Here is a 14812-nt window from a genome sequence, read left to right on the forward strand (position 1 = left end):
CATGGCCGCCTGTGACCGCCTATGGCTGCCTGTTGGCAGAGCAACTGCAGGTATCCTCTCTGCAAGGAGACATGGCAGGCCCCGCACGGCCCAGTGACTGGGCAGTGGGTGGGCGGGAGGGCAGCAGCCTGGCAGCCAGCAGAGGTGTCTGACCATGACACAGTTCTGCCACTGGAGCTGCTGGCTTTTGCTTTCATCCCTGGGGCACAGAGGTGCCTGGAGATCAAGAGCACTGCAGGGCCACCTCTGTCCACACAGTGGGGGGAGCGGGAGGGGGGTGGAGGGTGCCAGCTGCCAAGCAGCCAGAGAGATCCCTGCCCGTCTGCTGTCCCCAGGAACCCCTGGCCTGGGATTTCCCATCCCCAAGTGGAAAGTAGTTTCCCAGGACAAGAAGTGAGGGTCCCTGCCTTAAAAACAAAATGAATGGGCCCCCCACCCTTCCTCTCCACTGCAGGGCTGAGTGTAGAGCAAGGGGCAGGGCAGCTAGAGGACCCTTGGAAGCCCTTCCCTACCCTGCACTTGTGTCCTGGGAGGAGGCCTGGAGCCCCAGCACCACAGCACGACCTCCCGTGGGCACCGTGGGGGGTGGGGAGAAGGCAGTGGGGAGGGGCAGGGAGCTCCCTGGTGCCTCAAGGCTTCCTCCCTGCCCAGAAAAGCCAGGTGCATCTCCTGCACATCTCCTCCCTCCCCCACCTGGCTCTTCTTCACCAGTGGCCCCAGCAGGATGTCGGTGCAGGGTGCGGTCACAGTGGGAGACCAGGGCAACTGGAGGAGGCAGTGGGGTGGGGGCTGGGAGCTCTGACACGTTTGCCAAGTGAATGCATGACCGTCCTGTGCCCTGGGCACTGGGGATGGTTATAGGGATGGCAGAGCACGTGTGGGCTTCCGTTTCCCACGTCTTGCCCTGACTAAAGCGCTGAGGTCCCCTCTGCCCGGCACCAGGTGAAGGCTCTGCCTGGTACCCTTCCACATGTGGCTGCTGGGATCAGGGTGGAGCTGGGGAGCCACGGCCAGGAGACGAGGCCCCCACCCCGTGTTCTGAGTCTCTGTTTCCTGTCAGGGAGAGAGGGCGGCTGTTCCCAACACTGGGGGCCTTTGGCCACTGACCCCAGTGGACGGACCCCCCCCCCCCGCCATCACTGTGCACAACCCTGGCGTGGGCATAGCCGGCGGGCCACAGCAAGGCTTCTGCTTCTGTCTGGAGGCGTCCAGACTGGAGGTGCATGAGAAAGGGGTGTGGTCTGGGCGGGCCGTGTAAGGGCATTTCGGCATCGCTTTGGGAAAGTTGGAATTCCTTGGCCGTGACTTATTTTATTTTATTCGGAAACATTGGGGAACAGTGTGTTTCTCCAGGGCCCATCAGCTCCAAGTCGTTGTCCTTCAATCTAATTGTGAAGGGTGCAGCTCATCTCCAAGTCCAGTCGCCGTTTTCAATCTTTAGTTGCAGGGGGCACAGCCCACCATCCCATACGGGAATTGAACCGGCAACCTTGTTGTTGAGAGCTCGCGCTCTAACCAACTGAGCCATTCGGCTGCCCGTTTACTTTTTTTAATTGTGACATTAATAGATGTGAACAGAGCCTCTCTCTGCAGCAGTCAGACCTGGACTCTGTGCAGGATTAACTTGTTTGTAATCAGGGGATGGACATTTGAATGTTGCTTTGAAAAGATTGAAATTTTCAGTCTGTGACCTCGTTAAGAAATCCTTACTGGGGCTCCGTGGTCCAGAATCGTCTGCTGTTCTGACCACGTAACGTCCATGCTGTTTTACTATCAGCTGGTGGTCACCATGCTGCTCAGCTCCCCTGGCTCGGGTCTCAGGAGCTTATAAGAAAGACAGGTCTCTCTGTGGCAAAGGAGCAGGGTCTTGACTTGACCCCCACCCCTGGTGACGTGGCACCGTCACCTCAGTCCCATCTGAATCTGAGCCAGAGCTGAGGGTGCCACTTGGGAAGCTGGGTAGTTGACCCTTCCCGCAACTGGGGCCCCCGACGACCCACAGGCAGAACGATTACCCCACGTGCACTCACACTCAGCCACTGGCTTCGTCAGCGGCTCACTCTTTGCCCAGTCCTGCTCATAGGAGAGGAGTGGGTCCTGTCTCGGGGCGCCTGGCTTCTGGGGTAGAGAGGAAGGGTGTGTTATGCAAGCACCCTTGCGGATCTGTGTGGTTTCGAGCAGTTATACCTCTTCCTGTCTCTTCGAGGCACAGTCACCCCTCTGGCTCCTGCAGGCTGTGGCCCCATAAAAGGCGGAGGGTTTGTGCCTGGCGGTAGTCATAGCAGTACTTCTGGGCTGTGGCAGGAGGGATTTCAAGGCTGCGAGAAGCAACATGCAAAGTAACGTCAGCCCAGAAAGCAGGGCCTGGAGGCCTCGCTCTGAGCCCTGAGTCTTCCCCAGAGGTCACTGTCATCTGTCACACCCAGGCAGCACCAGCCTCTGCTCTCTGCTTCCCTCCACCCCCATCCGCATCAGTGATCACTGAGCATCTGCATTGTGGCAGGTGCTGCTCTGGGACCTGGGGTCCATCTGTGACCAAAAGAGACAAGCTCCTGCCCTGGGGGGCTGATACCCCAGTGGTCTCAGGGCTCATTGTGAGGAGGAGTAACTGGGGGAAACAATCCAGTACTGACCTCCAGGATAGCCCCAGTGGCCCCATCTCCTGGTCTTACTCCCCCATCGTATTAGAGTTGATCTTTGCAACCAATAAAACAAAACTTGTGATACTTACGATAGTCATAAAAGACATCGCAGCTTCTCTCTCTCGATTGCTCGCTCCGGGGAAAGCCAGCTGTCTTGACGTGAGAGATCCAGGTGGCCAGAAATAGCCACGTGCATGAGACAACTAAGAAGCGGGCCCGTGGCCCCAGTGCAGCCTTCAGATGAGATGCAGCCCCTGCCGACGTCCTGACTGCAGTTTTAGGAGGAACCCTGAGCCAGAGCCACAAGCCAAATCAATCCCGATTCTTCACTCTCCAGAACCTTATGAGAAAGGTTCGTTGTTTTAAGCTGCTAACCCTTGTCACGTGGCAACAGATAACTCAGACCAGGTTATCATTCTTAAGACCTCAGCTATTGAGTGGCAAGCCTCCTGGAAACTTTGAGCTTCCAGGATGATCCAGACTTTGGATGTGCAGCCACAGAGGGTCTAAGAAGCACAGGTCCCCTGTGACACAGTCATACCTATGTGCGATGGTCACTTCCATAAGAGATAAACCAGTTTCTGGGGAAGTGGGAAAGACGAGCAGCCTTCTGCGAAGCAAACAGAGGCAGCAAAGGCACAGCAGATGTTGTAGCAAGTCTGAGGACCCTAAGGAGTGAGCTCTTGGAAGGTAAGGCCACTGCCGGGGAATAGGCCACCTCGGGGACACATCTGTGCAGGGACAGCTTCATAAGCTTTTTGCACATGGTGCAAAGGTTCCAGAAGAGCTGTGATCAGCAGCTTTCCCAGAAGGCCTGCCAGGCCTTGGACGGCCACTTCCCTCCACCAGGGCCAGCCTCAGGCCCTGCCCAGCCCCCACTTGCCCCCACCTGTTAGCACATGGATCCTTGCCCGCCCAACTCCTGATATCATTTCACAGATGACGAAACCGACATTAGGGAAGATTGAGAGATTTGCCCAAGGTCATATACCAACAATACTCTAACCCTGGGCCAGGTGGGAACCCGGGCTGGGCCTCACCGCCCTCCCCGACACCCGGAAGGGTCTCCTTGGGTCACCCAAAGAGGGTGGAATTATGTCATCCACCCAGCCCGAGGAGAAGATAGAAGATGTGTGTGTGCAGTGTGCTCTGGCAAGATTCCCACTTAGAAACAGTTACCTCTTCAGTGCACAAAGTGCTAACTTTGGATCAAGACATCTCGCTAAATGAAGGTTCCTGCCACCCAAGTTCTCCTGTGCTCCAGCGTCTGCTGTGGAGAGATGAACGCATCTCCTTCTCCAGTCACTGGAGGTAGCCCCGCCACCCACTGGAGTCACGATTTAACATAATAAGGATGACCCCGGAGATGGAAGCCCAGAACCTGCTCCCCGGAGCCCTGAAGTTAGAAGTCTGTTCCCGTCCTGCAGGACAGTCGTCCTGGAGGCAGGCCACCACAGTAAACTTCACTTACCACGCACTCCTCGGTCGGCTGGCTGCACGTCCCGGTCTAGGCTGGGTCGCTCTGGCACATGCAGCCCTTTGGACCAGCGGGGTCTGGGACACGTTTGTCCCTGGTGATGGCAGAGTTTCCAGGCTAGTGTCCCATGGCCGAGGCTGAGACTGGCACGTCATCATTCTGCTCGCACTCCATTGGGGTGTGTGTGTGTGTGTGTGTGTGTGTTGGGGAGATGCCATAAAGTCACCCAGCAAAGGATGTGGATACTGGGAGAAGTAAGGGCTAGGGGCCCTCATCCCCTCCTATGCAAATCAGATGCCAGCTCAGTCACCCAGGAACATCTGGGTGACCAGAACTGTCCCCAACCAGGCCCAATGAGAAGGTGTCTTCTCTTATTTTGTGTCTCCATCCTGGACTCGCAGGCTCAGGTCTGACCTTTGTGGTTTTTCATTTACGGCGCATGTTCATTTTCTTCACTGTCCTGAATACACAGAATTCTTCCCATCTCGTGCAAGTGCCTCTGGTGGGGTGGGGGGTGGAGAGGGAGAGAGGGAGAGGAAGAGAGAGGAAAAAAGCAGGAAAGAGAGGGAAGGAAGGAGGGAGGGGGGAAGGAAGCAGAGTCAGAGGGCGAGAGAGAGGGAGGAAGAGAAAGGGAAAGAGAGAGGAAGGAGAAGGAGGGAAAGAAGGAGGGAAGAGAAGAGAGGGAAGGAAGAAGGGAGGAAGAGGGAGAGGAACACACTAGTAGCTGTGAGTGGGACACCCCGGGCATATTTCCCCCAGAGTAATATAGTCATTTATCTTTATTTCCAACAGAGAAATTGAGGGTCATCTAGGCCAGGCCCCATTTTGCAGATGAGGAAACTAAGGCTCAAGGAGAGAGAGGGCTCTTGTGTCTGGTCAAGGGTGCCTCGCCTTGGTACGTGGTGAACCAGGACTTTCTGCATGGATCACCTGGTTTATTCTGGTGCTTTCCCCTATGTGTGTATACATGTGCTTGTCCATGTTAAAATCATGCCATGGGTCCTGTTTTCCCGAAGGCTGCCACCCAGCGTCCCATGGCCAATCCCAGGACCCAGAGTTACACTGAAGGCCCCCGTGTAACTCTCCAGTCAGTCCGTGGAGACTCTAAACAGTGAGGTCTTGCCAGGGCTGCAGTCTGAGACCTCCAGGAATCCGTTTTTGTGTTTCCTTTCAGTTTAACTCACTTCCTGTCCTTTCCCATCCTCTGCTCTCAGAGCTCTAACTGGCAGCATACTGGCCTTTCAGGAAAAACTAAAGCTGAGAAATCACCCACAGTGACAGGGTGCAGGGGAACTGGATACATCCACAAAGCCAAGAACCCTCCCCGAAATTACCGGTTGATTTGAAGGAGGAAACGTGCCATGTCAAGGCGGAAGCCACCTCAAGCAAGTGACTGGAGCCTGCCTCTGCCCACGGGGATATGCACGTGCCTCCTGGCTGGGTGCCCACAGAAGACACAGCCTCACCCAAAAGGCTTAGCCAAATCAAATCGTGAGGCAGCAGACAAGTCCGAAATGTGGGGCAGTGTGCAAGACAAATGGCCTGAGCTTTTCAAAATGTGTCCTGAAAAACAAAAACAAAAACATGGTGGGGAGCTAGATGAGAGGAAAGTGGGGGAAATAACCAATGCCGTTTGTGAACCTTGAGTGGACCCTGGGTTATTTTAAATCTATAAAATATATGTTTGGAATAGGGGAAATGTGAATATAGGCTATATATCAGGTGACATTGAATAAGCACCTTCGGTGTGCCCTGGCGTGATGAAGGACAGAGCTCTTATTCTCAGAAGAGGCATGCTGCAGTGTGGACGGGGGGTGCCCTGAGATTGCAACTTTCAATGGCTCCAGAAAAAATGCATGTGTGTGTGTGTAAGTATGAATGTGTGAAAGAGTGTGAGTGTGTGTAGAGACGGAGATGGAGGGAGGGAAGGACAGAGGAGAGAAAGAACGGGATGGGAGAGAGAATGCATGCAACTGAGGCAAAATGTAGACCGTTGGTGAATAGGATGCAGAATATAGGGGTGTCTGTTGCTGTTCTGATTTGTTACAACTTTTCTGATGTGTGAAAGTTTTTCAAAACAGTAAGTTGGGGAGAAGAAAGACAGTGCCCACAGATGGAGCCTCCTGACCTTTGGGGTGTCACCATCAGCTCACCTTGTAAAGGATGACAGCTGGGACTTACTCGACAGCTTTCTCCTGGGCTCAGCATTTTCATGTCTTACTTCTCTTTGCTCGGGGAGAAGGTATGGGCAGGCTTTCTGAGTGCTGCCTGCTTCAGTTCTCCAAGTATAAATTGGGGTGTTTGCTCAAGGTCACACACAGACCAGGTACAAGTGCAGGAGACGGAGGGACCCAGGCTTCGGACCCCAAGTCAGCTGTCTCTCCGGAAGCTGCGAGAGGCTGCGGGTGCACCCCTCTGCCCGCCTCCCTCCCAATGCCTGACATTGGCAGCATCCCGCTAGCATGTCATCTCCTCCGTGATTGGCCACTGGATGGATGCCGTTGCTCCTGATTGGACGGTGACAGCTGCAGAGCCCAGAGGTGGGCTCTGGGCCAGAAGCTGGCTGCTGGTTCAGAGGAAGCCTGACCTTCAGAGTCCAAACTAGGTAGGGGGGAGGAGTAGGCCAGGTGGCCTCCCCAGGGACGCCTTGCTAAGTGCAGCAGGTGGTACCAGTTGTCCCTGCACCTGTAGTTGCCCTGAGCACCCTCCCTGGACAGAGAGGGCGTTGCACCCTCCAGAGAAGACTGCCCTTGTCCCTGGTGGAGGCGGAGTCCCCACACCCCTCCCTTCCCCTGTGCTTTCTCTGGATGAGCCTTCAGCAGGCTAAGCTCAGAGTCATTCATTCACTCCCTCATTCAACAAGTATTTGAGTGTTTAGGAGGGAAACACGATAACAAATGAGACAGTAAGTGAAGTATGAGGTATATTAGACGGTGACAAGTGCTAGGGAGAAAAATTCTGCAGGGAAGGGACTAGAGGGGTGTGTGGGAGAAAGGGTTTGCAGTTTCAGATAAGGTGTCTGGGAGAGACTCCAGGAGAAGGCCACCTTTGTATAAAGAGGAAAGTTGGGGGCAGGGGCCCTCAGATGGATCTCAGTGGTCAAAGAGCTCAGGTGGAAAAAGCAGGTGCAAAAGCCCTGAGGTTGCGGGTGGCAGGTTAGCTCAGTTGGTTAGAGCATGGTGATGGTAGCACCAAAGTTGCTGGTTCAATCCCCGCATGGGCCACCGTGAGCTGCGCCCTTCTTTAAAAAAAAAAAAAAAAAAAAAAAAAAGCTCTGAGGTTGGAGTGTCTGCGGGTTTGTGGGACCCCCAAGGAGCCAGTGTGTGGGAGTGGGGTGAGCAAGGGGGAGGCAGGGGATGACGTCCCACGCATCATGGGCAGGTGGGGTGGGGCACAAGGCCACTGTTGAGATTTGGGCTTTCACTCCGGGTAGATTGGGAAACCATCGGAAGGTTTCGAGCAAAGTAATGACATCATCTGATTTATGTTCTAGAAGGTTCACTCTGGCTCCTGTAAAGTAGATGGTGAAGGGTAAAGGTGGAAGCCAGGAGACACATCACACAGCTGTGTGTGTGTGTGTGTGACTGGAGGGAAGGGGACCTGCGAGAGAGAAGGTGGTGGCCCAGACCACAGTGGAGCTTATGGGGATCACCGTGAGAAGCTTGGGATTCTGGGTGTTTCTAAAGATGAATAGTGATGAATTTTTTGCTGAGCTGGGAACAGCGTGGGAAGAACCGGCTGGGGACGCGATCAGGAACTGAGCATGATCTGTTGCCGCCGAAATATTACCTCGAACTTAAAACAACTTTTATTACCTCAGTTTCTTCTGTGGGTCAGAAGTTGGGGCACAGCTTTCCTGGGTGGTGCCTCTGGCCTCACAAGGCAGCGATCAAGGTTTTGGTGGGGCTGGGCTCTTACTGGAAGGTTCCACTGGGGAGGGATCCCCTCCAAGCTCCCGTGGTGGTGTGAAGAATTCCTTCTTGTGGCTGTTGGCCAGAGGCCACCGTCAGTCCCTTGCCTCTCCAACATGGCAACTTGCTTCATCAAGAAGCTTCATCAAGAGCCAGCAATTAAGAGAGTCTGCTAGCAAGACAGAAGGCACGGAAGTGCCTAATCACAGAAGTGACATCCCATCACCTGTGCCACATTCTGGTGTTCGAAGCCAGTCACTAGGTCTAGTGTATGCTCAGGGGGAGAGGGTGTTGGGTCCCAGGAGCTGGGGTCACGGGGTGTCTGAAAAGCTGCTTCCTTAAAGCTCAGCAGTGGCACCATCGTTAGAGTAGGGGTCAGGGAAGGTGAGGCAGCAAGGATGGCCCTGGGTGACAGTGACGCCACCACCTGGGATGGGGAAGACAGTCCAGAGTACCAAGTCCACAGACGCCCTCTCGGACCATTTCTGCAGAGTTTGGGCAACAAAAAGTTGCTCTGACAGCCTCAGAAAAGCAGCCATGGGGGTGGGGGTGCAGGAGAAGGACCCCTGTGGAGCGTGGTGGGGGATGGAGAGATGGAAATCCTTCACAGTCCTTGGACCTGACCGTCAGCCTCATCCGAGCCCCCATGGTCGGTCTGTCTGTGCGATGAGGGACATGCTGATGCCCCGCAAACCGGGCCTTCACCCTCACAGAGCCTCCTGGCCAAACCTGACTGGTCTTTCTTAACCACCTCCCCTCTTGCTTTTCTTCCAGAATCTTCCCTCTGTGAAGAAGAGAGCAGGTCGGGACGAGTGAGGCCGGCTCCATGTATCCAGAATCGACCACTGGCTCCCCGGCTCGGCTCTCCCTGCGGCAGACGGGCTCCCCCGGCATGATCTACAGGTGACCCCCAGCCCCAGGCCCCCCACAGTCACCCTCCCTCTGGGAGGGATCCCCGAGGCCACTGTGTTTCTTCCCCTGGACCCAGAGGACAGTGAGATGCAGCGGGGGTGCGTTTTCTCTGAGGAAAGGGATGGAAGCCTTTAAGACCAAAATGGGGAAGAAAAACCCAGGAATTTCTGGGTGGGTTGGAGCCAGGATTAGACTCCCACCTCTCCTGGAATAATTCAGGAGTGGAATAATTCAGGAGAGGTGGGAGTCTAATTCCACGGAAGCCCAACAGTGGGGGGGGGGAGTCCCTCCTGGCTCTGTTTCTCTCATCTTACACTTTGAGGCTCCTCCGGACCCCCTGTGGCCGGAGGAGAGTAGGCTTCAGAAGAAGGGGGGAAAGGTTAGCCCTCAGCTCCCCCAACTGCCTGAGTGAGGCTCAAAGCCTTGCAGGCCTGTGGGGCACCGTGTCTGCCCATCTTCAAATGCCGGGGAGGGCGGGGTGGCCAGGTGCTCACCAGGCACCCTGGACCTGCTCCTTGAGGAGGCCAGCTCTGTCTTTCTGCTTGCCTCCCGGTTGGACCCAGGCAAACAGGCAGGAGCCACTGGGTGAGAACTGCTGGCACCCCGACCGGAGCACAGAGCCCAGCTGGCAGTCACCGACAGCTGGGGCCCAGGTGGAACCCTGGGGGCCCATCAGTGCTTGAGCGATTGGACCTTTCTAGATAATTGTCAGGGCCTGAGCCTCAGCGAGTATCCATGGAAACCACAGGGAAAAGGGGTGTCCCCACTTCATCCAGGTCCTAACACGCACAGTCACGTGAAGATTTGCCAGTGAGTGGGATGACAGGCGCTTCTTGGTTTGAGGGTTTTCAACTGTTGTTCTCAAGCATATTTCATTAAAATCCAAACAGATTGTCCCCCAGGGTTTCCCTCCTGTCTTCAGTTCCCATTCTGCTGTCCCCACAGAATGGGCGTCTACCTCCTTGCGCCACTGGGTGGCGCTTCTGCCGAGCACTTGGTACCCAGCGTGCATCCTCCCCGCCAGCCCTGAGCAGAGCGGGGTGGGGCTGGGGCTGAGGGGTGTCGCTGGTGGTTCTGGCTGGCACCTCCCTGTGGTTAATGCCAATTGTGGACTCTCTTTCTTCTCTCCCTTCTTTTCTCTCTCCTCCGTTGCTGTCGCAGTACTCGGTATGGGAGTCCCAAAAGACAGCTCCAGTTTTACAGGTAACGAGCCCTCCATTCCCCTAAATCCACAAGCGAAAGGCAGGGGAGTGGGTGGGAGGGCTGTGTGCCCAGGTTGGGTGTGCTGCTGGTTTCTCAGGAGCAAAAGCCCCCCGACGAAGTCCAGGCTCCGGTTTTCTCTGGGCACCCACCCATGAGGCATCTGTAATGTCCTGATGGAAAAACCGTGAAGTTGGGTTCATTGTGCTGATCTTCTAGAATTTGCTTTGATTGGAGCAAAGGGACTTGTGACACCTGCTTCACTCTCGCAGGCTCTACCTTTGAGCCTCCCGCCTCAGGCAGCGGTTTGTGCCTCTTGGGGTCTCAGAGTCAAAGACACTGTGGCCCATCCGTTCTCCCCGTTTCCTTGGATTTGAAGTGATGTGTGTGTAACCTGCAGCGCTGTCAGGGTCACCCAAGGCCAGCCTCACCTGGGGGTTGCGGCTCCAATGTGACCTGGATGCGGTCGGTGGGGGGGGGGGGGGACGTGCTAGCGTCTTTCTGATGCCTGCCCCTGCTTGGTGAAAGGTTGTGTCCCTGTGAGACGACTTGGTATCCAGGGAACAGACAGGTCAGTCAGCCGCGTCCTCTCGGGCTGTCCCTTCCTCCCTCTAGGCGGCCTCTTCCTAACCTGTACGGTAGGGGGTACCCCACGAGGACACATGCTTCCCGGAAAGTCTCTAACTCTATCTAGGAGTTTACTTTGACATTTTCTTCCTATCAGCAAACTGTCAGGGTGTGGAACTTGCAGGTGAGCTCCGCCCGCCTTGGGACTCTGTGGGGACCTCGGCGTGGCTCTCGGGGGCAGGGACCTGGTGTCTCTTGTGCATCTTGACATTCAGGCCTGGCAGGTCTCGCTCTCCGGCGTTGCGCACGCTCACCACTGATGGGGCCGGGGGCAGTTACCGGCACCTCCGACGTGACCGTGGGCCTGGGTCCTCAGGCTCATTTTGCCACCATTTCAGTGTCCCACTCCTTACAGAGGGCGAGAGAGAGATGACCAAGTCTTTCATTCTACTCAAATTTTTGCTCAGTAAGGTCTTTCCTGAAATAGATCTGAATGTGGGCTTGCGAATGCGTTCGTTGGATAAAATGGTCATCACTGCAGTGGTACATAACATGTCACTGCAAATGTGTGACACTCATCCCAGCAGGATCTGACCAGTGAAACCAAACGTGCACTTGAACTGCGTCCTCACGTATCCCGAGCCCACCTCACTCCCAGAAGGAAAGGAATGAGGTGAGACAAAGGCAGAAAAGTCCAGGCACAGACCGGCCAGCTGAGAGGGCATGGCCAGGGAGAGGGGCCGAGGAAGTTGTGGGGTGTAACCGAGTGGAAGTGAGACTGTGTTCCACACCCTCACTGGCCCTTGGAACGCCACGGATCCAATGTCTTGTCCACCCCTTTAGGGCCCCTCTGGATAAGAATCCGGTCTCCACCAGGCCTTCTTGCCCTGAGGACGAGTTCTGTTGGAGAAGTGCATTCCCACGTCCCTCTCTGCCTCTCAGCTCCTCGTGCAATGCCACAGGCTCTGGATGTCCTGCCTTTGGTCTCCAGTGTGGTTGCTTCACACTTATGTCTCTTGTGGGGCCCCTGATGATGACCTCTAAGGGGGTAGGATCTTTGTCCAGCATCCAGGGTGCCACTCCCAGCGGGGCATCCTTGTCACCCAGGCGCTGACATGGCTCTCAGATGGTTCAGTCAGCAGTGTGGAGCCTCTCCTATAACAGAGCAAAGGTTTTCCAGGCGTGCCCCCCGTCAGGCAGGATGTGACAGACAGTAAGGGAGCTAAGACCCGGTATCCATCAGCTGTTACGCAGAACGCCACATAACAAACAGCCCCCAAAACTCAGTGCTGTACAGCAAGGAGCATTCATTTCTCGCTTATATGTCAGTGGGTTGACTAGAGTCAGTTCATCTAGGCTGGGCTCAAGGCAGCACTGGGGCTTTGAGCTGGACCTTGAGGTCTCGACAGGATTGAACACAGAAATCAGGAGGAACGTTCCAGGAGATACAACAGCCTGAGAACAGGAAGTGGTATTTACACAGACGGGCCATCAGGGCCATCGAGGGGGCTGGGGGTCTGGTGAGGGAGGGCCTGAATGCCAAGCTAAGGAGCTCGGGCTGCACGGAGTGGGCACTGGGGAGCCATCGCTGGAGTCTGAGCAGGGCAGTGATCAGGAAGCCCCGTCACAGGCAGTAAGACGGAGGACAGAGGCTGGATGTGGAGACCAGGAGAGATGGAGAAGGGCTGGCCCACAGGGACCACAGGAAGAGGGAGTGAAGGGTGCAGGGCGCAGGAACCATGGACCAGGGTGCCAGGACCATGTCCCCGGGCTTGTCAACCACCAGGCACTGAGGGGGACGTTGTGCTGACAGAGAGGAGCAGTGACCCGGGGAGGAGTTGGGCCTCATTCAAATCATGTCGTGGGAATGACCACCACCCAACAGTGAGGCCCAGGGCCACCTCCAGCCAAGGGGGACATGAGACATAACGGGCGTGGGCCTTTGAGAGAAAACATCCCATTTCCGTCACTAAGGCCTTTCCAAATAATAACCACTGCCTGTCACCTCCAGTTCCGCGTCCTCTCCTGGCCTCGCGTTGTGTGTGCTTTCTACTCTGGGCCTGGGGCAGTGATTCCTCTCTACCCCTGGTGGCGGGGGGGCACCACCTGTTTTCAGGTTTATCGTGGAGTAAACAGCTCAACCTCCACCCAAAATCCCACATACACTGGCCTTTTTAGCTGGAGGGTAATGTCATTCTGACACTTTGGGGCATCCTGGGGTAACCCAAAGTGCCCCTGGGGTCATGACCCTGGAAAGGGGGCTCAGCATAGCCTCACCCCAGAGCTCAGCCTCAAAGCATGTCCCAAACCCCGGGTCAGGGCATGTACTATGAGGAAGGGTCCCTGCACCCCTACCTGGGGGGAGGGGCAGAGGTGTCAATAGCAGGCTTCCGGAACCTTCCAGCCATTTATAGGTACTGGGTACCAATCTGGGACACATCCCCAGTGGGAGGGAATAAGGATTTCTGTCTGCCTGTGCTTAGGGAAGGTCTCCTCAGACCCCAACCCCTTCATGTGGGTGATGGTCACATGGAGACCCCGGCGCCCCCACCACAGACATTAAGGAACATGGTGGTGGGAGCTGCAAGCCCGGGTATCCTGAAAAACAACCCGGCCTGCCCCTCTCCACCTGTGGTTCCCAGGGTCGTGTCCCTGGCACTGGGGCAGTGGAGGGCAGGGAGTGGGCCCGAGGAAATGGCAGGACCCTGGCCAGTGCCCCCTGCCTAGCCCCAGTGCCAGTCGGCTGGGCCAGCTGCACCACGGATCTGCATTTCCAGGGCTTTTAGGGGCATAGCTCTCGTGAATAATTCAGCCTCTTTCACGGAGATGAAACGGCCCTAATAGGACTAATGGACTTGCTGCCTCCAAGCCCGACCCCTGGGGGACTCTTCCATTCACCAGCTGCCTCTGACGTTCTGCAGTGACACTCCCTAATGAAAACACTGCTGCACCAGATCCTTAGAGCGTCTGGTGAACCCTAATAAACTAGACTGTGTCCTTTTGAACGAGCAGACTCCAGGAAGGCAGGTGAGTGGCCCCTTCAGCTCCTGGAGTTAGTGGCAGCACTTTCTTTGTGCCACTTGCGGACCAGTGTCCGGGGAACGGGATAACAGAGGGACTGTATTTGGGGGTGTATTTGGCTGATTGGAAATTAGACCCTGTGTATTTGTTTTGAAGTGGAAAACCTCCCCACGTGCTGGCCCTGCGTCGCTGCGAGATGAGCGCTGGGGGCAGGAGGGTGGGCATCCTGCCGCCCCCTCCGCTTGCCCCAGACCTGTGGGCATCCTGCCGCCCCCTCCGCTTGCCCCCAGACCTGCAGGTGTGAGCTGTCTGTCTCCCCACCATCCATTCGTCCAGGGAGGCCTCGGCATCCAGCTCGTACCTTGTCGGGCTCCCCAGTGAGATTCGGCATTTTCAGTTCTCCCAGGAATGGCGGCAGCAGGCCGTTTGGTGGCTGTCTGGGAACATGCGGGCCGGAGCAGGCCGGGCTGCATGGTGGGGCCTTGGCTGGCTGACTGTTGTCAAACAACAATAATTTCGTTTCTGCCCTCATGCTTGCCGTGCATTGTAGAGCTGCGCTCCAGAACGAAGCCGCTTGCAGCATTCCCCCTGTCAGGAACTTTGGCTGGTTTCCTCCCATATCCAGAGGAATGCCGCTGTTTCAAAGAGACATTCGGGCTTCCTCCCAAACCTCCTGGTTTGGTGGCTGTCCGTAAACAGACCACAGTTCAGAAGTTCCAGGTGAAGCCTCTTCAGGCCGGTCGTGGTGCCCGCGGACTTAATGAGGTGCACGGCTTCCTTTCCTTCTCCCTTGTCTCGTGCTCCTTTGCAGTGAGTTCCCCCAGGCCCCTGGCCTCCACGAGGACAAATCTGCAACTGGGAAGAACCTGTAGGGGCTGCGTAATTAGCAATGGCTAGTGAGCAGGGAGGCTGATTTTTCTTGATATGGGGGGTGGGCGAGCAGGACGGCATGGAGGCGGGAGAGGTTGGGAGAGGCAGGGGGTGCTGGCGGGAGCCCCAAGGATGGGCTTGTCCTCCCTTCTCCCAGAGTGTCTTCCTGGGGCCCCCTAGGTCCAAGGACCCAGCCCTGCTCCAGGTGCCTT

At 56.1% G+C, this 14812-nt stretch overlaps 1 protein-coding gene across 9 annotated transcripts in view; it reads left to right on the forward strand.

Moving 5' to 3' along the window:
• KCNAB2 (potassium voltage-gated channel subfamily A regulatory beta subunit 2) overlaps positions 1-14812 on the forward strand; it is an 82052-nt gene that overhangs the window by 23415 nt on the left and 43825 nt on the right. For 5 of the 9 annotated variants that reach the window (XM_033113477.1, XM_033113481.1, XM_033113479.1 and 2 more), the window contains exons 2-3: positions 8805-8933; positions 10104-10145. In XM_033113477.1, the coding sequence (XP_032969368.1) occupies positions 8857-8933; positions 10104-10145 (119 nt within the window). In that variant the 5' untranslated portion in view covers positions 8805-8856. Of the gene's footprint in view, positions 1-8804; positions 8934-10103; positions 10146-14812 lie in introns of those variants that run through there. The other 4 variants (XM_033113480.1, XM_033113483.1, XM_033113484.1 and 1 more) reach the window with 2 other exon arrangements.

Source organism: Rhinolophus ferrumequinum, chromosome 9 (genome assembly GCF_004115265.2).
Source record: "Rhinolophus ferrumequinum isolate MPI-CBG mRhiFer1 chromosome 9, mRhiFer1_v1.p, whole genome shotgun sequence".
In the NCBI taxonomy this organism is placed as follows: Eukaryota; Metazoa; Chordata; class Mammalia; order Chiroptera; family Rhinolophidae; genus Rhinolophus; species Rhinolophus ferrumequinum.